The following is a 23,414-nucleotide window of genomic DNA, read 5'->3' as shown; positions in this document are numbered from 1 at the left end:
TTGGGAATGCTGTGTACTTGCAGCTCTCGTGAGCAGATGTATTTTGGAAGGCTGAAAGTGGGTGTTCTGCCCTCCTTTCCTCCTGTCTGTGAATAAATAAACTGATGCTTCTTGTGACCCTGAAGCTGACTGTCACATTGTGAGCTTTGACCTGGGTCTGGGTGATGTTGGTGGATCCTATGAGAGAGGAGGGAGGGCAGACACCCCCTTCTCTGGGCTCAGACCCAGAGTATCTGTGACTGACACAGGCTTCCCAGGGATTGTTCTGCAACTGCTCAGGCATCAGTTCAGCTCAGTTCAGTCGCTCAGTCGTGTCCAACTCTTTGTGACCCCATGGACTGCAGCACGAGGCCTCTCTGTCCATCACCAACTCCTGGAGCTTGCTCACTCATGTCCATTGAGTCAGTGATGCCATCCAACCAACTCATCCTCTGTTATCCCCTTCTCCTCCTGCCCTCAATCTTTCCCAGCATTAGGGTCTTTTCCAATGAGTCAGTTCTTTGCATCAGGTGGCCAAAATATTGGAGTTTCAGCTTCAGCATCAGTCCTTTCAATGAATATTCAGGACTGATTTCGTTTAGGATGGACGGGTTTGATCTCCTTGCAGTCCAAGGGACTCTCAAGAGTTTTCTCCAACACCACAGTTCAAAAGCATCAATACTTCGGTGCTCAGCTTTCTTTATAGAGCTCATGCTCAGGCATGACGTCCTGTTAATGGTACTTTGGGGAGAAGAGAATGGCCCTGGACACTTCTTGAAACAAACAAGACAAACCTACACAGAACACACTGTGTTCTCTTGGGGAGGGATCAGGGGAGTGGCTTCAATCATACACAGGAGACTCCAGGACATGGACACCAAGCATCAGATGGACAGGCCAGCCTTGCTTTTCACTTCTTCCCAGATGTTTAATTAGGATTCACATTTTTCACTGTGCTTCGCCCTAAGGGGCCCTTCTGGAGGCAGCTGGAGATGGTCAAAACCAGACAGGCAGGCACTGGAGTCATGCAGGCTCTAGTTGAGAGACAGACTAGTCTCATCTCCTCTTCCAGCCTCAGTTTTGCACCCGTAGAGGGGGTATGTTATTGTTTAGTTGCTAAGTTGTGTCCGACTCTTTTGTGACCCCATGGACTGTAGCCCGCCAGGCCCCTCTGTCCGTGGGATTTCTCAGGCAAGAATACTGGAGTGGGTTGCCATTTCCTTCTCCAGGGATATTCCCAACCCAGGGATTCAACAGGCATCTCCTACTTGGCAAGCAGATTCTTTACCAGTGAGCCACCAGGGAAGTCCCAGAAGGGGGATAAGAAACCCTGTTCCCAAAGTGTGAGAACTCAGTGAGATGATGCCTAATGATGCCTGTGGCTTCTGCTGCAGAGGGTTTCAGGGAAACAGCTCCGCTCTCTTTCCCCTCCTCTGCCTCTATCTGAGGGGGAAAGTGACAGAGAAGACTCCACTAACAACTGCTCACTGCCTTGTGTTTGAGAGGGAGACATATGGCAGCCTCTCCTAACACCACACCAGACGCTGCCATGCCTGGGTGTCACATGTGCGGTCGTGGCCCTCGGGTTCAGAGGCCTGTGCTCCGCGTCCCCCTCAAATGTCCCAGGCTGGGATGGTGAGGGGCAGATGGGAGCAGCCGGGACCCTCGGCGGCCAAGCCATGGTGGGCCACGCGACCATTGCGCAGCGGGAGACGCCCGGGTCTGGGGGCCCCGCTGCTCGGGCCCGACTCGGAGGGCAGGCCTGAGTCGCTGGGCTGCACCTCCACGAACGCCCTCGTGCGCAGGAGCCGGCTGGCCCGCTGGGAGTAGGCCTCCCTGTGGCTCCCCCACGGTGGCGCGCAGAGCTGGGTGCGGAAGGCGGCCTGGAAGCCTCGGCGGAAGTTCTCGTTGAAGTAGCCGTAGATGATGGGGTTGGCGCTGCTGTTGAAGAAGGCCAGCCAGTGGGCGAAGGGGAAGGCGTAGGCGGTGACCAGGTGTAGCTGCGGCTCGCTCAGCTGCCCGTAGTCTATGAGGAGCAGCAGCGCCCAGAGCGGCAGCCAGGACAGCGTGAAGAACAGCGCCACCATGACTAGCATGTGCACCACTCGCGCCCTGCGCCGCGCGCCTCGCCCGCCCTCCCCCGCCGCCTCCTCGCCGCCGGTGCACGCGGGCCCCGGGGCCTGGCACAGCTTGCGGGCGATGCGCGCGTACATGACCACGATCAGCGCCAGCGGCGCCAGGTAGATATGCGAGAAGAGCACGGCCGTGTAGACCTTGCGCATGCCCTTCTCGGGCCAGGCCTCCCAGCACGAGTAGAGCGGGTAGGAGCGGTTGCGGGCGTCCACCATGAAGTGATGCTCCTCGCGCGTGACGGTCAGCGTGACGGCCGAGGGGCACATGATGAGCAGGGCCAGCGCCCAGATAACCGCGATGGTGACCAGCGCCTTCCGCAGGGTCAGCTTCTCGCGGAAGGGGTGCACGATGCAGCGGAACCTGCGGTGATGGAGGAAAGAAAAGCAGGGGGTCTGGGAGGGTCCCAGGGATGAGCACCAACCCCTGGAGGGCAGAGGGCTGGGGGCTGGCGGGGTTGGGGCACTTCACCCCCACCATTGCACCTTAGGTGGTGTCAAAGAAGGCTCGGGTGTTAATTATGTTCGTTGACAAGCAAATTGGTTTCTCACCTGTAGGGCAATCAGCTCCAAGGCTGGGCGGCCGTGGAACAAGACAAAAGGGCAGGTCTCTCAAGAACTGAATCCTGTTCGCGCATTTTGGAGGATAAACTGAGTAGCTGGCAGCTAGCAGTGACTTAGCTGGCAGATTCTGTCCCTGAGTAGGCCGATTGGGTACGTGTATGAAAGAAAACAAATTTTAGCTGTTTATGGCTTCTCCAGAAAACCTTGGGAGTTCAGGCGTGGAGTCTATGTGGCAGGTTCTCCCTATATCATCTTAGCCAGCATCCTTCCAACAGTGCCTCCATAGTATCAAGACAGTTCTGCACCATTTCCTCCTTAGGATGTCTCAGCTGTGATTATTATTACACCCTTACTTTACATATGGGATTCAGAGGTGTTAAGTAACTGGCTCAGGGTCACACAGCTAGCTAGTACCAAGGACCAAGCTTGAATACAGATTTGTCTTGCACCACTGTGCCATATAAACTGGCAGCTGTAAACTTTCACTGTGCATTAGAATCTCCTGAAGCGTTTTTAAAAATACCTATGCCCAGTTCTCCTGCTCAAAGATGCCCATCTAGCTTAGGAAAGTCATGGGGCAATTTAAGGGCTAAACCTGAGCTAGAACACAGGCCTAGAGCTGACTCCCAGGCAACGGCTCTTTCCTCTTCACCAAACTGTCCTGCTCTCCTCCCTTCTATCCTTTTCCCCATCTGACAGCACTTTACCCTTCTCCCACAGCTTGTCTCAAGCCTTATTTTCTCAACCTACCTGACTTTGACCTCCTGGTTTCATAACATCAAATAAGGAGCTGCCAGAAAACAAATAATTCTTAAAGCACATAGTACTGGCTCTAAGTGCAATAGCCCTTAATGAATGGAGAACGATCCTAGGACAGACCAGGAAGAGTTCTCAAGGAGACAGGAACTTGAAGAATACCCAGACACCACTGGGAGATGTCATCGTTAACAATGACAACAAAAGGAAGACCAGTGAAGGAGGACTTCCCCCAATTACCCAGCTAATTAGCGGCCTTGCAGATGGGGACCCAGTTCTATCTCACCAGCTGCCTTCTTCACTGGGTCACAAAAAGACGATTTGATGAGGGCAGAAGTGGAGGGACGCTGAGGACACTAGATTCTAGGAAGGGTGGAGTTTGTAGTGCCTGAGTTTGGAACAAGACAAGGAGGAGGGTGTGGGTGTAAAGATGAAATAGAATGCTATTAACTGCTGACATATGGTCTCCATACCAGATAGTATGTATCAGCTTTACAAACAGAAGTTCACTGAAGCCCCCCAGCCAGCCAGTAGGGTATGGACTATTTGACAGGTGATAAAACGGAGGCTCAATGTAGTTAAATGACCTACCCAAGGTCATCCAGCTAGGCAGCCCTCCAACTTACCTGCCTGCATCCCTTGCTCTGGGATAAGCACCCTTATTGAAAGGGCTTTCGGAGAGGGAGGAGGACCCCCTTGCAACTGAGTCAGTTGTGTTGCAAGCTGCTTGGTCCCTGGCTCCATTCTATTTAGCAGACCCATGCTTATCAGAGATTCAGATGGAATCTGAGGCTGAAAGACCAGAAGCAGCAGAAGATGGTGGAGTTGGGGAGTCAGGGACCAGCAAGGAGGTCTACCACTCAGGAGACAAGGACTATCCCCAAGCTCCTCTTAGGGCCCAGGAATACCTTTTAAACCTCCTCAGGAGCTGCATCCAGGTCTTCCAGAAAGAGGTAGCAGTATCCTCTACAGTCCCCCAATTCTAGAGGGCAAGCAGCCCCACCACCCTTCCCTCTGTGGCTCAGGACCACAGACCACAGAGCGGTCTAGCTAGTCTTCCTTCTAGCAGGCGCAGCAGTGGAAACAGCAGCTAGTCCTCATGCTGTGCCCCAGTCAGCCCAGGATAACCCAGCCAGGAACCCTCTCACCTTTCCACAGCAATGGCCACCAGCGTGAAAACGGAAGCAGACACAGACATGCCCTGCACCAAGCCGCTCATCTTGCACGTGGCGTTGTCGAAGGGCCACCCTGCAATGACAGAGGCCACCACAAAGTGAGAGATGCCTCATCCACAAAGAGCCAGAGGCCTGCAGCCATCTGGGCCAGTCCCCTCTGTGGCTTGTATCTTCCCTCCAGTCGAGCTAGGCTGTCATTCTACCTCTGCTTACGCACTTCCAGGAGTGAGGAGCTGACCAGCCGGTACCTCCGTGGACAGTCCTACTAGAGACAGCCTTTATACTGACCAGCAATTTTTCTCCATGAGCTTTAGATCCATCCAGCCCTGCCTGGATTACTGCTCCCATAGCCCAGCTCCAAGTTTTAGGCCAGCAGTTCTCACCTGGCTGCTCACTAGAATCAACTGAGAGTTTGGAAAAGGATCAGTGCCCAGGACCATGCCAGACTAATTACAAACAGAATCTCTAAGGGTGGGACTCAGAACACCCTATTTTCCAAATTGACCCAGGAGATTTAAGTGGCAGCCGAAGTGGAGACCCACTAGGACAGATCCATCCCGACTCACAAGTTGGGGGAGGTTATGAGCCCCTCTAGCCCATCCTACCTGATGTCCTCACTCTGACCCCTGAGCTTCTGCTTTCTCATGAGACCTGGGTCCCACCTGCTTTCAGGACTGGTAGCCAGGTTCACCTCTTGGCTGCCTGAGGCCCTGTGTTGGTAACTACCTGGTGTTTCCAGCCCTCTAGGCCTGGGATGGTGGGGGGGAGGGCAGCTTGTTCTTGTCTGTTGTGCCTGTGGACAGGAGTCATCTCCCAAGACTGGGGTCTTCTTTCACCAACAGCCTCTGCCATGTTGATTTTCTGTCTGCACCCGTACGAGGTACCAGGCACTGGCCTGCTCAGTCCTCACCCCAGCCCCATTACTGTCTCCTTTTTACAGATGTGAAAATGAAGGGGGAGATTAATTTACAATCTCTTTGTCTCTAAATCACTATGGATCAGTGCTGAGAGTCTGATCTGGGTGCCAGGGAGTTTAAATGTCATGGAAAGTCAATATTGCTGTAGAGAGCAGATGGAAAAACACGAAAAAATGTTCAAACCTCATTCATAATTAGAAAAACGCAAATGATACTTGCTGTGGAGAAATAGGAGCTCTCAGACATCACTGGTGGGAATGCAAGTCATTACGGTCCTTCTGGAGGGGAACTAGGCAATGCCTAATTTATGCACTTGTCTTTTGATCTAACAATCTCACTGTATTCTGAATATACACCTCTGATGACACAAAATACATATGCACAGGGCTATTCATTGTAGCACTGTTGTAACTGCAAAATATCAGAGAAACTTTAGATGCCCACATTAAGAAGTTGTTGAATAAATAACGGTTTGTACAGATAAAAAAAGGACTGGCAGACACTACTGTAACCAACTAGTGACCTCATCACACTATTGTTAACTGGTGAGTGAGCATGCGTGTGTGCACACCTTTATGTGTATTCACATGTGCAGGTGTGTGTGTCTGCATATGTTTGTGTGTGTTTTGGGAAGAAGGATGCTCGGCCTCTGTTTAGCATCCCTGAAAGAACCTGTGATTCAGCTGTGATTAAAGATCCCACCAGGCTTAGCCAGAGGACAGCCAAGGGGAAGGTGACAGCCCTGGCTTCACTTTCTGGCTTTGTGAGTCCCCCAGCCTCACATCGGCTGTGGCGTGTGGTAGTCCGTGCTCAGCCATGTCCGACTCTTTGTGATCCCATGGACTGTAGCCTGCCAGGCTCCACTGTCCATGGGATTCTCCAGGCAATAATACTGGAGTGGGGTGTCATTTCCTCCTCCAGGGGAGCTTCCCAACCCCAGGGATAGAATCTGCCTCCCCTGTATCTCCTGCATTCCACGCAGATGCTTTATTCCTGAGCCACCTGGGAATCCCAAATGGCATAAGGGGGAGCATCCTTGTGTGGGCTCGAACCACTAGCCTTTCAGTTAACAGTCCAACGTGCTAACCAGCTATACTACAGAGACACCAAAGTCACTCCAAATGGGGCTGTCCAGGCTCTGAATCCTGTTTCTTGGAGCTCTGAGCTCAGAAGCTGCAGGCACAGACCTCTAGGGGTCTCCCCAGCTCTGGAAACTAGTCCTTCCCACCTAGACTCTGTGGCGCCTTACTCTGAAACAAGAAAAGTGAATCTTGGGAGAAGGTAGATGATAGTGGGATCCTTCTTAACGTTTTTAGATACTGGGCGGGAATTTAGAAGTCAAGTGGCCTAGTTCTGCTTGAATCCCTCTACCAGATCCCTGCTAAACAGTCAGCCAGTCCCCACTTAGACACTCCCAGTGACAGGGAGCACAATACCTGTAGGCAGGAACCCTTTTTTGGTGGAGAACATCTCAAATTAGTTTTCAGGGCCCTATTCAGAGGAAACCTGCCTCCTTACCACTTCTTCCTGCTGGTTCTAGTTCTGCCCAGAACTAGATGGGAGCTACCCGGGAGAGTAGGACTGAACGGTGCAGTGGTTAGAAATACAGATGTAAGAATGTGGGACTTGACACTTAGTTGTCTAAACTACAGAACCACCCCTTAATCACTCCGAGCCTCAGTTTCCTCATCCATCAATTGGGGGTAACAATAATGCATACTTCATTGGATTGTTGTGAGGATTAGTTAAAATAATTCAGGAAGAATAAGTCACACAAAGCCTGGAACAAAGCAAATGATTAATTCATTGTATCTATTATTTCTAGTCTAATCCTCTCAGCCATAAGACTGGGGAGTTTGAGACAATGGCACCTTGGCCAGGAGACCAGGCCAGCCATGATTTCAGGGGGGAGCTGCCTACTCACCAGTGATGAGGTTGTCCACAAGGGTGGTGGGCATGCAGAAGATGCCCACCAGCAGGTCGCTGATGGCCAGGTTGAGGATGAACATGTTGGTGACGGTGCGCATGTGCCGGTTCTTGAGCACGATGAAGCAGACCAGGGTATTGCCCACCATGCAGAGGAGGAAGATGAGTACGTAGGCCACAATGAACATGGCAGCCACCGGGGAGGAGTGCTGGTAGTAGGAGGAGAAGGTGAGGTTTGCAGCCGGGGTGGCCTCAGCATCACTCCCATTCTCACTTGGGGGCCAGCTGCTGTTGGAAGGCTGGGAGGGCTCCCCTAGGTGCAAAGGAGCACATGGGTCAGGATCTTAGGTGAAGAAGAGATAACTGACTTCTCACCACTGGGAGATCCTTCTGTGCTCCAGACCCTGACCATGCCCAGCACCTGGGCATGAGCTCAACCCCAATTGCAACTGGATTCACCGATCCAAGACTTTCAACCTCACAGCCACTCAAACCCTGATCTCACACCTCCCAACCCGCTTGTCCACCTCTCCTTTCATTTCCCAATGTTGGTCCCTCCCCATCTGCACACAGTTCCAACTGTGCTGGATCCAGGCTCCATACTTCTCAGCCCTGCTCTCTGCCCCAGAGGCTGACCTCTCAGGAACCTATGTCAGCCAGGTTCCCTTGCTCTCTGGGTCTTTTTTTTTTTTTTTTTGGAGTACAGTTCATTTACAGTGTTGAGTTTCTGCTGTACAGCAAAAGTGAGTCAGTTATACATATATAAATATATGGGCTTCCCTGGTGGCTCAGAGGTTAAAGCGTCTGCCTACAATGCAGGAGACCCAGGTTCGATCCCTGGGTCGGGAAGATCCCCTGGAGAAGGAAATGGCAACCCACTCCAGTATTCTTGCCTGGAGAACCTCATGGAGAGAGGAGCCTGGTAGGCTACAGTCAAAGGGGTTGCAAAGAGTCGGACACGACTGAGCTACTTCACTTTCATATATATATATCCACTCTTTCTTAGATTCTATTCCCTGCCTTCTGGTTTTTTAACTGGGTTTCAGCCAATGGGAGGCACTGAAGGAGACTGAAGGAGTGGAGGAGAGAGAGGTCAGGGCATTCATCTCCTGAGTCCCTCCCTGCCTGGACAGGTCTGCCCGTGGGGCTGTCTTTACGGGTGCAGCTCCGGCTGGGTAGCTCCTCTCCCACAGCTCCAGTTCCTGCAGGGCTGCAATGACAAGGTTCCCCCTCTGCAGCAACACCTTCCTGTGGTTGCCGGTCCCTGTGCGCGTCACTGACCCATGCTGGTTCTCTTGCCCTCCTCTCCCCGCTGTCAAGTCCCTCTACCAAACTCTCTTCAGTTAAACCCTTCCTGAGTGCACCATCTGTTTTCCCCTGCCATCCCGTTACACCCTCAGTATCTTTGACGTCCCTGCTCATCATCGCCACAGACTTTAGTTGTGGAAGAAAAGAAGGCGGTAGAGGGAGGAAGTCTAAAAGGGGACTCTGAACCAGGGCTGAGGATCAAAGGCACACGTTCAATTCTTCAGACCATCCAAAGCCAAGGCCACCACCCATCCTTCACCTTCTCCCATCGTGGTATCAGCTACTTCATTTGCACAGCTTTTAGCCAAGAGTTTCCTTATCTACTGGGCTTCCCTGGTGGCTCAGATGGTAAAGAATCTGCCTGCAATGTAGGAGACTCAGGTGCAATCCCTGGGTTGGGAAGCTCCCCTGAAGGCAACCCACTCCAATATTCTTGCTGGGAGAATCCCATGGACAGAGGAGCCTGGCAGGATATAGGGGTTGCCAAGAGTCGGACATGACTGAGCAACTAACATTTTCACTTTTCCATGTCTGTTATCTGATCCAATCCTTCCTGCTATCTCGTGAGGTAAATAGGTTAGGTATTAACCCCATTTGAAATGGCAGGACTATGATCAGAGAGGTTCCCAGACTCGCTCAAGAGAACACTAGTCTCTGCAGCTGAGTTGGCGTGCTTCTGTGTCTCTAACGTGTCTCAAGCTTCAGTGTGTGTTTCTCCAGGCACCTTTGGAAGGAGTGGCTGAGTGTCCAACCACAGCTCTTCTGGGAAGTCATTAGTTGTGGTGACTCATGATATTGTCTTGTAAACTCTCCTCCTGCTTTCCTCTGGGACTGAATGGGGCCTGTTCTGGAGATGAGGCATCACTGGGGAGTCTTCTGTTGCATACAGAGCTCAGCCACTGGCCTGGAGGCCCACAGGAGGCCTGGGACCAGAGATTAGAAAGACCCTGGGGTCTTTCTAGACTAGACCTCCCCTGGCATGGTGGGGCCACAGGGACCAGCAGGTGCAAGGGTGAACTCGGGTCACAGGCGAAGGGTCTGCCAGTGAAGGAGGAGACGCTGGAAGTGTTGGGTGCACAGTGAGAGAAGGAAATGATACTACTCTGTTTAGGCCCTTCAGGGGCATCCAATTGTACCGAAACATCTTTATTTTAATATGACAAACCTGTACGAGAGAGAATGTAAGAACATATATGAGTATATAGTTTAATGAACCATGACAAGAGGGAAGCATATGAAGAAGCTCCAGCGGACATTATTCACCTTCAACAATTACCATCTCAAGGCCAATCTTGCTTCATCCATACCCACACCTCTCCTTGGATGACTTTGAAGCACAATCTTCTCTTTTGTTCATAAATATTTCAGATTGTGTTTCTAAAATATAGGACTCAAAAAATCCATAACCCAGTGTCAAAATTAACCATTGTGTCACAATATTATCAATTATCCAGCATTCAAAATTCCCTCATTGTTAGATATCTTAACTAATTTATTTTTTTACCGAAGGATTTACAGAATTTTTAAAATAACTGGTTTGTCTGAGTGAGGATCCAAATGAGATTTCCATTTCTATTATGTATCATTATGTGCCAAACCACCCCAAAATCTAGTGACATGACACTGTGGTTTAGCCATCTGAGTGGCCCTTGGAATCATATAAATGTCTGGGTCATTTGTCTGTAGAATTTATCGCAGACTGGATTTTGCTGATTGCCCCCTCTTGATGTCATTTTACACATTCTGCTGTCTGTCTGCTGTATTTCCTGTAAATTACAATTAGATCTAGAGGCTTGATCTGATTATGTCTGGTGGACTCTCTCTCTCTTTTTTTTTTTTTTGGCAGCAGCTTGCAGAATCCTGGGCTGCAGTAGTGAAAACCTGGAATCTTAACCACTAGGCTACCAGGGAACTCCCTGGTGGTCTCTTTCTTAATGCTAAGGTTGAACAGTGGGCTTAAGTGATGTCAGCTTGATCCCTCCTCTATCAAGTTTCCCACTAGCTTTTCACCAATGTTTTCAGCAGGAGCCACTAACTGTTGCCTAGACTCCTTGCTGCTGCTGCTGCTGCTAAGTCGCTTCAGTCGTGTCCGACTCTGTGCAACCCCATAAACGGCAGCCCACCAGGCTCCCCCATCCATGGGATTCTCCAGGCAAGAACACTGGAGTGGGTTGCCATTTCCTTGCATCTCATACACAACCCAAACTCCTTACTGCATGGTCTAATTCCTGTTGCCATCGATCTGGCCTCATCCCCCTGCTACCCTCCACTTTGTCCTTTGTGCTCTGGTCCCCTCGTGATGCCTCCAACGCACTCTTGCTCTTTCCAATCTCGACGCCTTTATCTCTTCCTAATCCCTCTGCCTTTCCCCCTCCTTTAGCGTTCAGCTTAAATACTGTCTTCTTGGAGAAGCATGACCTGATTATTTTATTTAGGTGCCCACTATTATCTCTCATGGCATCTTGCTTATTTTCTTCCATCTGCCAATATTTTCTTTGCTCCCAGGTTTATTGGATTTTTTTTCTCCAACTTTGAAAATCAGCTCCTGGAGAGGAAGGATCTTTTCTTTCTCATTGATGGGAAGATATCCTCAGCATCTCATCAGGGCCTGATCATTGTGTTAATAAATGGTTTACTAAATGGTTGTTAGGAGGATAAATACGTGTATGAAGAGAAAAAAGAAGGAAAGGCGGATCCTGATGTCGGGTGACAGGGTCCTGCTGAAGGCTGGCATTGCTAGTGTTGAGACGCCTTTTCCAGGGTCCTCTGGAAAGAACCCCCACCACAGTCTGTTGGAAGCCTCCTTAGCTAGCTCATTCTTGCTGAGTCTCAAAATCAACCTGAATAACTTGGGGAAATCTGTGGGTGTGGATGAGTAGAGGAAATTGTCAAAACCTGCCCAACTAAATTCTAGCCTGTGTGTTTGCCCCACTGCCTTTCACTTGGATTCAAGGGACTGCTTAGTGAGCTCATATTCCAAAGGCTGGCCCTGAGAAGTGTCTGGGAGCAACCTTGCCCATCCCTGGATCCTTGACTGAGCCTGAGCATCAGTCTCTACACTTAGGACAGTTTCCAGCACTGTAGACTGATTTATTCTCAATTTAGTTAAACTCCTTTCTATTCCTGGCAATTCCCCTGGCTGGTGGTGAGATGGGTTGGAGGCAGGCAGGCTTCCCACCCCATCTGGACCCGATACCTGAAGCTGGAGACCTCATTAACACCTGGACTTGTCCTTCTGGGGATCTGCCTGGTGCCCTTGTGGATACATTACAGCCTGTGAAAATTTCATCCACTGGACCCAATTATGCCATTCCCCTTTCCTCCAGGGCATTCTGATGATCTCAGAGATTAAGCTCTGAGCCACTGAAAAAGTCTGGGGCCAGAGAAGATGAAGAAGCCCTGGTTCTCAGTGTGTAGTCCCTGACCAGCAGCATCAGCATCACTTGGGACTTGCTAGACACGCAGATTCTCAGGAATCACCCCTGATCTAAGGAACCAGAAACCCAGGTATGTCTGTTTTAATGTATCTTCCCCATGATTCCAATGGACACTCCAGTCTGGGAACCACAGAGCTGAAGGTCTTAGCCCAAAGACCTTGGAGGTAGGGGATGCATATGGACTGGTAAGTCCCAGCTCTCTTTTCTCCTGACTTCAGGCAATAGACAGAATATTTGTGTCTCCTCAAAATTCATACTCAGTGTGATGGTATTTGGAAGTAGGGGCTTCAGGAGGCATAGCTGACCCTTGAAAAATGCATGGGGTGGTTCGGGGCTCTGACTCCTGTGCAATCAAAAATCCAAATATGACTTTAAATTCAGCTCTGAATATAAATTTACAGTCAGCCCTGCGAATCCATGGATCCGGATTCAACAAGCCTCAGATCGTGTAGTACAGTTCAGTTCAGTCGCTCAGTCGTGTCCGACTCTTTGCGACCCCATCAATTGCAGCACACCAGGCCTCCCTGTCCATCACCATCTCCCGGAGTTCACTCAGACTCACGTCCATTGAGTCCATGATGCCATCCAGCCATCTCATCCTCAGTCGTCCCCTTCTCCTCCTGCCCCCAATCCCTCCCAGCATCAGAGTCTTTTCCAATGAGTCAACTCTTCGCATGAGGTGGCCAAAGTACTGGAGTTTCAGCTTCAGCATCATTCCTTCCAAAGAAATCCCAGGGCTGATCTCCTTCAGAATGGACTAGTTGGATCTCCTTGCAGTCCAAGGGACTCTCACATCCATACATGACCACAGGAAAAACCATAGCCTTGACTAGACGGACCTTAGTCAGCAAAGTAATGTCTCTGCTTTTCAATATGCTATCTAGGTTGGTCATAACTTTTCTTCCAAGGAGTAAGCGTCTTTTAATTTCATGGCTGCAGTCACCATCTGCAGTGATTTTGGAGCCCCCCAAAATAAAGTCTGACACTGTTTCTACTGTTTCCCCATCTATTTCCCATGAAGTGATGGGACCAGATGACATGATCTTCGTCTTCTGAATGTTGAGCTTTAAGCCAACTTTTTCACTCTCCTCTTTCACTTTCATCAAGAGGCTTTCGGCTCCTCTTCACTTTCTGCCATAAGGGTGGTGTCATCTGCATATCTGAGGTTATTGATATTTCTCCTGGCAATCTTGATTCCAGCTTGTGTTTCTTCCAGTCCAGCATTTCTCATGATGTACTCTGCATATAAGTTAAACAAGCAGGGTGACAATATACAGCGTTGGCGTACTCCTTTTCCTATTTGGAACCAGTCTGTTGTTCCATGTCCAGTGTAGTACAGTAGTACAGTAGTATGCATCTATTGGAAAAAAACTGTATAAATGAAGCAGTGCAGTTTAGACCCATGTTGTTCAAGGATCAATTCTAATTAGGTCACAAGAACAAGCTCTCTTGAATGGGATTAGTGCCTTTATTTTAAAAAGACCTCAGAGAGCTCCCTTGTCCCTTCCACCACATAAGGACACAGGAAGCTGTGTATAAACCAACAAGAGGATCCTCATCAGACACTGGATCTGTACCTTGATCTTGGACTTTGCAGTCTCCAGATCTGTAACAAGTCAATTTCTGCTGTTTAAAAGCCACAAGGTGGCGCAGTGGTAAAGAATCTGCCTGCCAAGGCAGGAGACAGCAAGAGATGGCGGTTTGATCCGAGTCTGGGAGATCCCCTGGAGTAGGAAATGGTAACCTGCTCCAGTATTCTTGCCGGAAAATTTCATGGACAAGAGGGGCCTGGCGGGCTACAGTCCATGAGATCGCAAAGAGTTGGACACAACAGAGCGACAGAGCACGCGCACGGGCATAAAAGCCACCCTGCTGCTTGCTGCTGCTGCTAAGTCGCTTCAGTCGCGTCCGACTCTGTGCGACCCCATGGACGGCAGCCCACCAGGCTCCCCCGTCCATGGGATTCTCCAGGCAAGAACACTGGAGTGGGGTGCCGTCGCCTTCTCCAAAGCATGAAAGTGAAAAGTGAAAGTGAAGTCGCTCAGTCGTGTCCGACTCTTCGCGACCCCATGGACTATACAGTCCGTGAAATTCTCTACGCCAGAATACTGGAGTGGGTAGCCTTTCTTCTCCCCAGGGAATCTTCCCAACCTAGGGATCAAACCCAGGTCTCCTGCATTGCAGGCGGATTCTTTACCAGCTGAGCCACAAGGGAAGCCCCAAATGGAGATAAGCTCACACTTACTGAATGAGATAATACGTGAAGAAAACTTGACACAATGCGGGACACACCACACTCAGTATGTGTTAACTCAGCAGCAGCTGGGCTGGTGGTATTAAACTGCACAATGGGCCCGAGGGTAATATTTTATAGTACTCTTGTTGTGGGCCTCCCTGAAAAGCCTGGAAGATGTGTGAGAGAGAAAGCAACACCAAAATGAAGGTCCAGAGCACGGAATCCAGCTGGGTACTCCACCAAGTTCTAATGACTGCATCGTTAGCGCCACCTACTGGTCTGCCCTGGTACCACACAGAACTCAGCTCTAGATTGAGTTCGTTCAGTTCAGTCGCTCAGTCGTGTCTGACTTCGTGACTCCATGAATCACAGCACGTCAGGCCTCCCTGTCCATCACCATCTCGTGGAGTTCACTCAAACTCCCGTCCATCGAGTCGGTGATGCCATCCGGCCATCTCATCCTCTGTCTTCCCCTTCTCCTCCTGCCTCCAATCCCTCCCAGCATCAGTCTTTTCCAACGAGTCAACTCTTCACATGAGGTGGCCAAAGTATTGGAGTTTCAGCTTTAGCATCATTCCTTCCAAAGAACACCCAGGGCTGATCTCCTTTAGAATGGACTCGTTGCATCTCCTTGCAGTCCAAGGGACTCTCAAAAGTCTTCTCCAACACCACAGTTGAGAAGCATCAATTCTTTGGCGCTCAGCCTCCTTCACAGTCCAACTCTCACATCCATACATGACTACTGGAAAAACCATAGCCTTGACTAGATGGACCTTTGTTGGCAAAGTAATGTCTCTGCTTTTGAATATGCCCTAGATTAGAGACCCAGTTATACCATTATGACCAACCTAGAGCCTCGTAGGCTGCAGTCCATGGGGTCGCTAAGAGTCAGACATGACTTCGCTTTCACTTTTCACTTACATGCATTGGAGAAGGAAATGGCAACCCACTACAGTGGTCTTGCCTGGAGAATCCCAGGGATGGTGGAGCCTGGTGGGCTGCTGTCTGTGGGGTCGCACAGAGTCAGACTGAAGTGACTTAGCAGCAGCAGCAGCAGACAGCATATTAAAAAGCAGAGACATTACTTTGCCAACAAAGGTCCATCTAGTCAAAGCTACGGTTTTTCCAGTGGTCATGTATGGATGTGAGAGTTGGACTATAAAGAAAGCTGAGCGCCAAAGAACTGATGCTTTTGAACTGTGGTGTTGGAGAAGAGTCTTGAGGGTCCCTTGGGCTGCAAGGAAATCCAACCAGTCCATCCTAAAGATCAGTCTGAATGTTCATTGGAAGGACTGATGCTGAAGTTGAAACTCCAATATTTTGGCCACATGATGCGAAGAACTGACTCATTAGAAAAGACCCTGATGCTGGGAAAGATTGAAGGCAGGAGGAGAAAGGGATGATAGAGAATGAGATGGTTGGATGGCACCACCGACTCGATGGACATGAGTTTGAGTAAGCTCTGGGAGTTGGTGATGGACAGGGAAGCCTGGCATGCTGCAGTCCATGGGGCCGCAAAGAGTTGGACACAACTGAGTGACTGAACTGAACTATACCATTCAGTGCCCACTTCCTGAGAGCCTCAGGGTGAACACAGCCTGACCTGCTGAAGAACACAACAGAACACAGTACAAATGGCTAATAAACACATGAGACGAAAAGTTCATTTGTAATCAAAGAAATGCAATTTTAAAAGAACACTGGGTAAGCATGCCATCAATCAGACTGGCAGAGAGGAAAAGCGCTTGGTGACACCAGAGGGTGGCTGTGCACTGTGGGGTTGGAAGGACACACATCAGCTCAGCCTTTGCAAATGGGTCGCATCCATCCAGCACCCCAATCCAAGACCCACTCCCAGAGCCAGCCAGTCCACTTTTAGGGATTTACTTAATAGAACAAGTTCTAGTGGTGGGAGGAAATGCTGACCAAGGTGGCAATAGTTATAAAATAGTAGGTAGAAGCATTATAAACTGTGTTCCATACAAAAGTGTGTGTGTGTGTGTGTGTGTGCGTGTGTGTGTGAATAAATGACCAAAAAACCCAGAACAAACAAAAGACATTAACAGTGTGTAACAGAGTGTGTTTTAAGTAATTTCTTTTTCCTTTGCACTAACTTGAGATCTAACCTTTCTAATCAGAAGGAAGCTCTGATACATATGATTAAAATATTCATGACAGCAGTGGTTCTCAACTCTGACAGCGCCACTGGCAGCATTTTTGGGGGCATGGAAAGCAGAGCCCACCTGGATTGCCAAGAAATTTCTGTGTCCTGCACTGGAAGGAAACCAGCTAGCTTGCTCCTCTCTCTGGCAACCTTCGCCTGCATGGGCCACTTGCCCACAGGTCTCCCACCACCAGGCAGTGTGAGCAGACATCCTCCCCGCATCTGGCCTCCCTCAGCCACGGAGCTCCCAGGCTGGGCAGGCAGCTCTGGAGGCTGCCAGAGGCTCTGAGGGAGCGGCTAGACTGGGGCTGGGCTGGGAGCGGGGTGGGAATCGTGCCCTCTGATGCCTCACTGCACAGCATACCATGCAGCCAAGGCCCAGTGGGGAAGGCCTGAGAGGGACTACTGCCCGGCTGATCCAGCAACTCTGCAGGAGGACGGACAGACTGCAGTGTCTGTCTGCAGGCCCTCAGAGATCCTCCAGGCCCTATTTTTGGTCCAGCCACCCAAGAATACCTCCTTCTGCCCTCCAGTCAGTATCCAACCAGTCAGTGACCCTTGCTTAGTTCGACCTGGCAAGGACACAGCTTCTAGGCCAACTCTGAGTGCCAGAAATTTCTTCCTATTGTTGAGTTGTCTTCCTGCAACTTGTCCCTACCTGTTCCAGTTCTGCTCCTTGAACAAGAATGGGCCCCTGTCCCCAAGGTCATCCCCCTCTCCCCGCCTTTTTTCCCCCACTCTGAACATCTCAGGGTCTTTTCAGTAAGTGGGAGTTTTGGACCCATATCCGTCAGTCAGTTTGTTTTTATCTCCCCAGAAAATTTCCTCAAGATTACAAGCAAGATCTTCTCTCTTTGAAATGCACACAATTGATTTTTTTTGGACCTAAATTCAGGTCTTTGCAATTCACTTTACATTTCATTTTCTTGGGTTTGATCCAGTGTTCCAGAATGTTAAGATATCCTCATTTAAATTTTGAACCTGTTGCTATGTGGGTGTTATGGCTCTTATCCACAGATTAGAGGAGCATGCCTTTTATTTTTCCCTCTCAATTATTTAACATCAATGTCAAGGTCAAAGTCTGAGGGAACGCTAAGCTGTATTAGAGTTAATACAAAGTCTTGTCACCAGTCCTCCAGCCCCGTTGCCACTGCTCAGTTCCCAGGGCTCTCATAAGAGGTCTTAGCCGGGTCCTGCTGAAATCTCGTAATTCATCTTTCTACCTCTTAGAAACCCAGTGTGAAAGAGGAAACGTGGGAGGTTTAGCCTGAGTTGTTTTTAGCACTAATATTGGCCCCTAATGACTACTACATCACTACATTTTTTTCTTTCTTTTTGAAAAAAAAATCTTGTTTTTATAAAAAAAAGCAATATGTTTACTATAAAGCAGTCTGAGCACTACAAAAGAAAAGAGTGAAATAAACACCCCTGCAATTTCACACCAAGAGATGCCCCCATGGCCATTGCCTTTGTCATGCTCCCAGCCACACCCCAAAGGTTCTGGCCAAGTCGACTGACTGTACCCTGCATTTCCAGCATCTCATCAAGCTGACACCAGGGCTCTCTGTTTTGCTTTCTTTGAAGCCACTTCTAGGATCAGCCTAGACGTGTGGGAGTGGAGCAACCTTCAACTGGTGAAGAGGAACAGACAGCTGTCAGCCACCCATCGCTGTGGGAAAATCTCGGGTGCCTTCTGCACTTTTCTCAGAAGGCGTCCAGAGAGATAGAACCCTAGTGACCCACCACTAAGCCCAGTTCATCCACTCAGTTCTGTTCTTGCCTTTTCTCCTTTTCCCATCTCAGGCTCTTGACCTCTGCTTTCAGGCATCAGCTCCTTCTCTTAGGGTATACTTTCAGAAGCAGGAGGACCCAAAGATGTTAGTGACCATCTCTTTGGATGTACTTTACATAGACATTTAATAATGCTGCTGCTGCTGCTAAGTCGCTTCAGTCATGTCCGACTCTGTGCGACCCCAGAGACGACAGCCCACCAGCATAAAGGGGATCATACTACATGTGTGTTCTAAAGACTGCTTTTTAAAAAGTTACTCACAGTAGGTAGTAAATATATTTTCATACCAGTAAATAAAATCCTAAACACAACCCATGTAGCATGCTGTGGCAAGTGCTCTCATCATTTAATTTACTTAATTTAGTGACATTAGATGATTTCTAATTTTGCACTGTGATGAAAATGCTTGTGCACATATCTTTGCAAGTGTACAGGATGCCTCCTTTGAAAAAATTCTGTGATGTCTGATCAGTTTATTGTCTTCTAAATCAGCAAAAACAAGACCTGGAGCTGACTGTGGCTCAGATCATCAGCTCCCTATTGCAGAATTCAGACTTAAATTGAAGAAGGTAGGGAAAACCACTAGGCCATTCAGGTATGACCTAAATCAAATCCTTTATGATTATACAGCAGAAGTGACAAATAGATTGAAGGATTAGATCTTGTAGACAGAGTGCCTGAAGAAAGATGGACAGAGGTTTATAACAATGTACAGGAGACAGTGACCAAAACCATCCCCAAGAAAAAGAAATGCAACAAGTCAAAATGGTTGTCTGAGGAGGCCTTACAAACAGCTGAGGAAAGAAGAGAAGCAAAAGGCAAAGGAGAAAGGGAAAGATATACCCAACTGAATGCAGAGTGCAAAGACTATCAAGGAGAGATTAGAAAGCCTTCTTAAGTGAACAATGCAAAGAAATAGAGGAAAACAATAGAATGGGAAAGGCTAGCAATCTCAAGAGAATTAGAGATACAAAGGGAATGTCTTATGCAAAGATGGACACAATAAAGGACAGAAACAGTGAGGACCGAACAGAAACAAGAGATTAAGAGGTGGCAAGAATACACAGAAAAACTGTACAAAAAAGATCTTAATGAACCGGATAACCACGATGGTGTGATCACTCCCCTAAAGCCAGACATCCTGGAGTGTGAAATCAAGTGGGCCTTAGGAAGCATTACTACAAACAAAGCTAGTAGAGGTGATGGAATTCCAGCTGAGCTATTTCAAATCCTAAAAGATGATGCTATGAAAATGCTATACTCAATACACCAGCAAATTTGGAAAACTCAGCAATGGCCATAGGACTACAAAAAGTCAGTTTTCATTCCAATCCCAAAGAAGGCCAATGCCAAAGAATGTTCAGACTACCAGATAAATTGTGCTCATTTCACATGCTAGCAAGGTAATCTTTCAAATCCTTCAACAATACGTGAGCTGAGAACTTCCAGGTTTACAAGATGAATTATAGAAAAGGCAGAGGAACCAGAGATCAAATTGCCAACATCTGTTGTATCATAGAAAAAAGCAAGAGAATTCCAGATAAACATCTCCTTCTGCTTCAGTGACTATGCTAAAGCCTTTGACTATGTGGGTCACAACAAACTGTGGAGAATTCTGAAAGAGATGGGAATACCAGACCACCTTATCTGCCTCCTGAGAAATCTGTATGCAGATTGAGAAGCAACAGTTAGTATGGAACGTGGAACAATGGGACTGGTTCCAAATGGGGAAAGGAGTATGTCAAGGCTGTATATTGTCACCCTGCTTATTTAACTTATGCAGAGTACATCAAGCAAAATGCTGGGCTGGATGAATCACAAGCTGAAATCAAGACTGCTGGGAGAAATATCAACAACCTCAGATATACAGATGACCCCACCCTTATGGCAGAAAGCAAAGAGGAACTAAAGAGCCTCTTGATCGAGGTGAAAGAGGAGAGTGAAAAAGCTGGCTTAAAACTCAACATTCAAAAAACAAAGATCATGGCATCCAGTCCCATCACATCATGGCAAATAGATGGGGAAACAACGGACACAGTTACAGACTTCATTTTCTTGGGTTCCAAAATCATTGCAGATGGTGACTGCAGCCATGAAATTAAAGACACATGCTCCTTGGAAGAAACGCTATGACAAAACCAGACAGCATATTAAAAAGCAGAGACATTACTTTGCCAACTTAGGTCTGTATAGTGAAAGCTATGGTTTTTCCAGTAGTCATGTACAGATATGAGAGTTGGACCATAAAGAAGGCTGAGGGCCAAAGAACTGATGCTTTAGAACTGTGGTGCTAGAGAACTCTTGAGAGTCCCTTGGACAACGAGGAGATCAAACAAGTCAATCCTAAAGGGAATCAACCCTGGATATTCATTGGAAGGGCTGATGCTGAAGCTGAAGTTCCAATACTTTGGCCACCTGATGCAAAGAACTGACTCATTGGAAAAGACTCTGATGCTGGGAGTGATTGAGGGCAGGAAGAGAAGGAGATGACAGAGGATGAGATGGTTTGATGTCATCATTGACTCGATGGACATGAGTTTGAGCAAACTCCGGGAGAGAGTGAAGGACAGGGAAGCCTGGCATGCTGCAGTCCACGGGGTCACAGAGAGTCAGACATGACTTAGTGACTGAACAACAAGTGTTCACTAAGTGTTTGATATTTATTCTGAAATTTTAAATACAGGTCAATATTTTCTTGGCAGTTTAGGGCTTGTTTTTGAGCTACCTTTTCTTCCTTTCTGAAAATCAGGACACTTGCCCATCTTCAGTCTTCTGGCACTTCATTCTCTGTCATTTCCTCTGAGGCAAAGATTACATCGGAGAATGCCTCCAGGTCCCTGGGATGTTATTTGTCTGAGCTTAGATTATATGTGGCTTGACGACTTATCCAATCACTTACCTTGGGCTTCAATCTCCCCCTTATGTCCCTCATTTCACCATTTGAAGTAAAATTGCCTGTGCGGCCTGCTAGGCTGCCCTCCCTTGTGTGTTAAGGTTACACGCACCACAAGCCCAAGCCCTCTGCTATCCTTACACAAACTTTGAAAGCACTTTGCATCTGTCTCGACCAGTTTTCCTTGGCTTCTGTTCACTGAGGCTTCGGTGCTCTGCTGACACTATCCTTCCAGATCCCACCAATTTCTAGCTGCATCTTGAGTTCTGCATTTCTCATTGCATCTTGTGTGCTTGCACTTTTCAACCCTAGCTCACTGGAAAGCAACAAGTGCAGCTGCACACAACATTCTGTAAAACTCCCTTTTCTTTCTTGCCAGCCATGTTTGCAATTGTACTGGCTTGGAATTTCCGGGTTTTATTACCTCCTGGAGCAGCCTTCTTTTACGGTATGATTTTATTCAACACATCTTGTCTTAGTTTACCATCACAGCCACACTGTGAATCCAGCTGAATGTAAGTTTCTCCATTCAAGAGACAGGTAACCAGTCGCACAAAGTGTGTGCGTGATAAGTCACTTCAGTCGTGTCTGACTCTTTGCGACCCCATGGACTGTAGCCCACAAGGCCCCTCTGTCCATGGGATTTTCCAGGCAAGAATACTGGAGTGGGTTGCCATGCCCTCCACCAGGGGCTCGTCCCAACCCAGGGACCGAACTCACGTCTCTTATGTCTCCTGCACTGGTAGGCAGGTTCTTTACCACTAGCACCACCTCGCACAGAGAGATTTAGGCAAAACCCCAAAGACACCCAGCAAGCCAGTGGACCAGCCCTGGATGCTCCAGTTTCTTAGCTGAAAGATGGTTTCCTTTGCCCACACCAGCTGAGACAGGGGTCTGGCCCCCCACCTGGTAGGGTTGGAGCAAACAGCTTTATGGAAGACAATTTTTCCACAGACCAGGATGGGGGTGGGGGGGTAGGGGGGTAAGGGGGTAAGGAGGGGTGGGAGGGCGGGATGCTTTGGGGATGATTCAAATGCATTACATTTATTGTGCACTTTTATTTCTATTATTATTGCATCAGCTCCACTTCAGGTCACCAGGCATTAGATCCCAGAGGTTGGGACCCCTGCCTTAAAGTTCTGGAGGTCAGGTCCATAGTTCCCTCTCATTTCTCCCAGGGAGGGAAATTTTGCATGGAGGAGACCTTGTCTAGAATTCCATCTCTCCAACTTTGCTGCCTGAAAGGAATGACAATTCCTTTAACGCCAATAGGCAAGCTGTCCTCACCTGGTTTCAAAGGAGCCCCCTCTCAGGCAGGAGGGAGGGTGCTAGGCACTCGGGGCATAGAGGCTTCCGGGTCTTTCCTCTACCTCTCTCTCAGTCTCACACACACATATTCAGGCACACACTCTACGAAGCACTCTAGGTCTTTCTCCCTCTCTCAGTGTGTGTCTGACTGTCTCACACACACACACACACGCACGCACACTCAGAGTCACAGTGTTGGGCTCTGGACAGCCCTCTGCGATCAGAACACCCCTCTCCCCTCCCCTCTCTCTTGGCTAACAGCTCCTCAGTACGCATCCACTCGCCCCTAGCCTCAGCCCCGGGGTCACTCACCATCCATCCTGTCCACCTTGCCCTGCTCCAGGACGGTCCCCGACGGAGGGAGGCAGCGGGACCCTGCGAACCGGCAAAGAACAGGGGGTCTCCGGTGCTGGGTTGCTGGCGCGCCCTTGCCTCACAGTCCGGCGCTCGCAGGCCCTAGCCCAGAGCGGGGTCTTCCCCTCGCCGCGCGGGCAGCGGCCGGGATGGAAGGCTCCCAAGCCGCGCAGCTGCCCGCCCGGCTCTGGGCTCTACCGCCCGCTGCCGGCTGTCCGCTGCTCGCGCTCCCAGGCCAGGGGGAGGGGGCTCGCGCCGCGCCGTGCGGTCGCCATGGCACCCGGCACACCTGTGTCGCCGCAGCGCCCCTCGCCCGCGCGCCCGGCCCCCGGCCTCTTCCCAGATGTGGCTCCCTCCGCAGGGACGTAGCACCCCTGAAAAGTAGAGGACAACCCACTGACCACTGCAGCCTCGGCTGCGACATAACTCTTTGTGTCCCTCTCCCTGTGACTCCCATCCCAGCGCCGGTCCCCTAC

At 49.3% G+C, this 23,414-nt stretch overlaps 1 protein-coding gene and 1 non-coding gene across 2 annotated transcripts; one reads left to right on the top strand and one right to left on the bottom strand.

Moving 5' to 3' along the window:
* Window positions 1–1,592: 1,592 nt before the first annotated feature.
* Window positions 1,593–23,213, bottom strand: NPFFR1 (neuropeptide FF receptor 1). The gene is made up of 5 exons (XM_052639730.1): window positions 23,144–23,213; window positions 22,897–22,959; window positions 7,445–7,759; window positions 4,577–4,676; window positions 1,593–2,472 (listed from the first exon to the last, which is right to left on the bottom strand). The coding sequence occupies exons 1-5, from the start codon at window positions 23,211–23,213 to the stop codon at window positions 1,593–1,595; spliced, it is 1,428 nt and encodes a 475-aa protein (XP_052495690.1).
* Window positions 8,224–8,295, top strand: TRNAC-ACA (transfer RNA cysteine (anticodon ACA)). Its single transcript has one exon. It is a non-coding gene; the product is annotated as a tRNA-Cys (tRNA).
* Window positions 23,214–23,414: the final 201 nt, after the last annotated feature.

Source organism: Budorcas taxicolor, chromosome 5 (genome assembly GCF_023091745.1).
Source record: "Budorcas taxicolor isolate Tak-1 chromosome 5, Takin1.1, whole genome shotgun sequence".
NCBI lineage: Eukaryota > Metazoa > Chordata > Mammalia > Artiodactyla > Bovidae > Budorcas > Budorcas taxicolor.
This window is presented reverse-complemented; position numbering and strand designations above follow the sequence as displayed.

Excerpts from the sequence above, each read along its gene's own strand:
- NPFFR1 (XM_052639730.1), bottom strand. The coding sequence starts at position 23,213 with ATGGCGACCGCACGGCGCGGCGCGAGCCCCCTCCCCCTGGCCTGGGAG. Across the intron at positions 22,960-23,143 it reads CGAGCAGCGGACAGCCGGCA|GGTCCCGCTGCCTCCCTCCG; the intron begins GCGGGCGGTAGA and ends GCCGGTTCGCAG. Across the intron at positions 4,677-7,444 it reads TGTGGACAACCTCATCACTG|GGTGGCCCTTCGACAACGCC; the intron begins GTGAGTAGGCAG and ends CTGTCATTGCAG.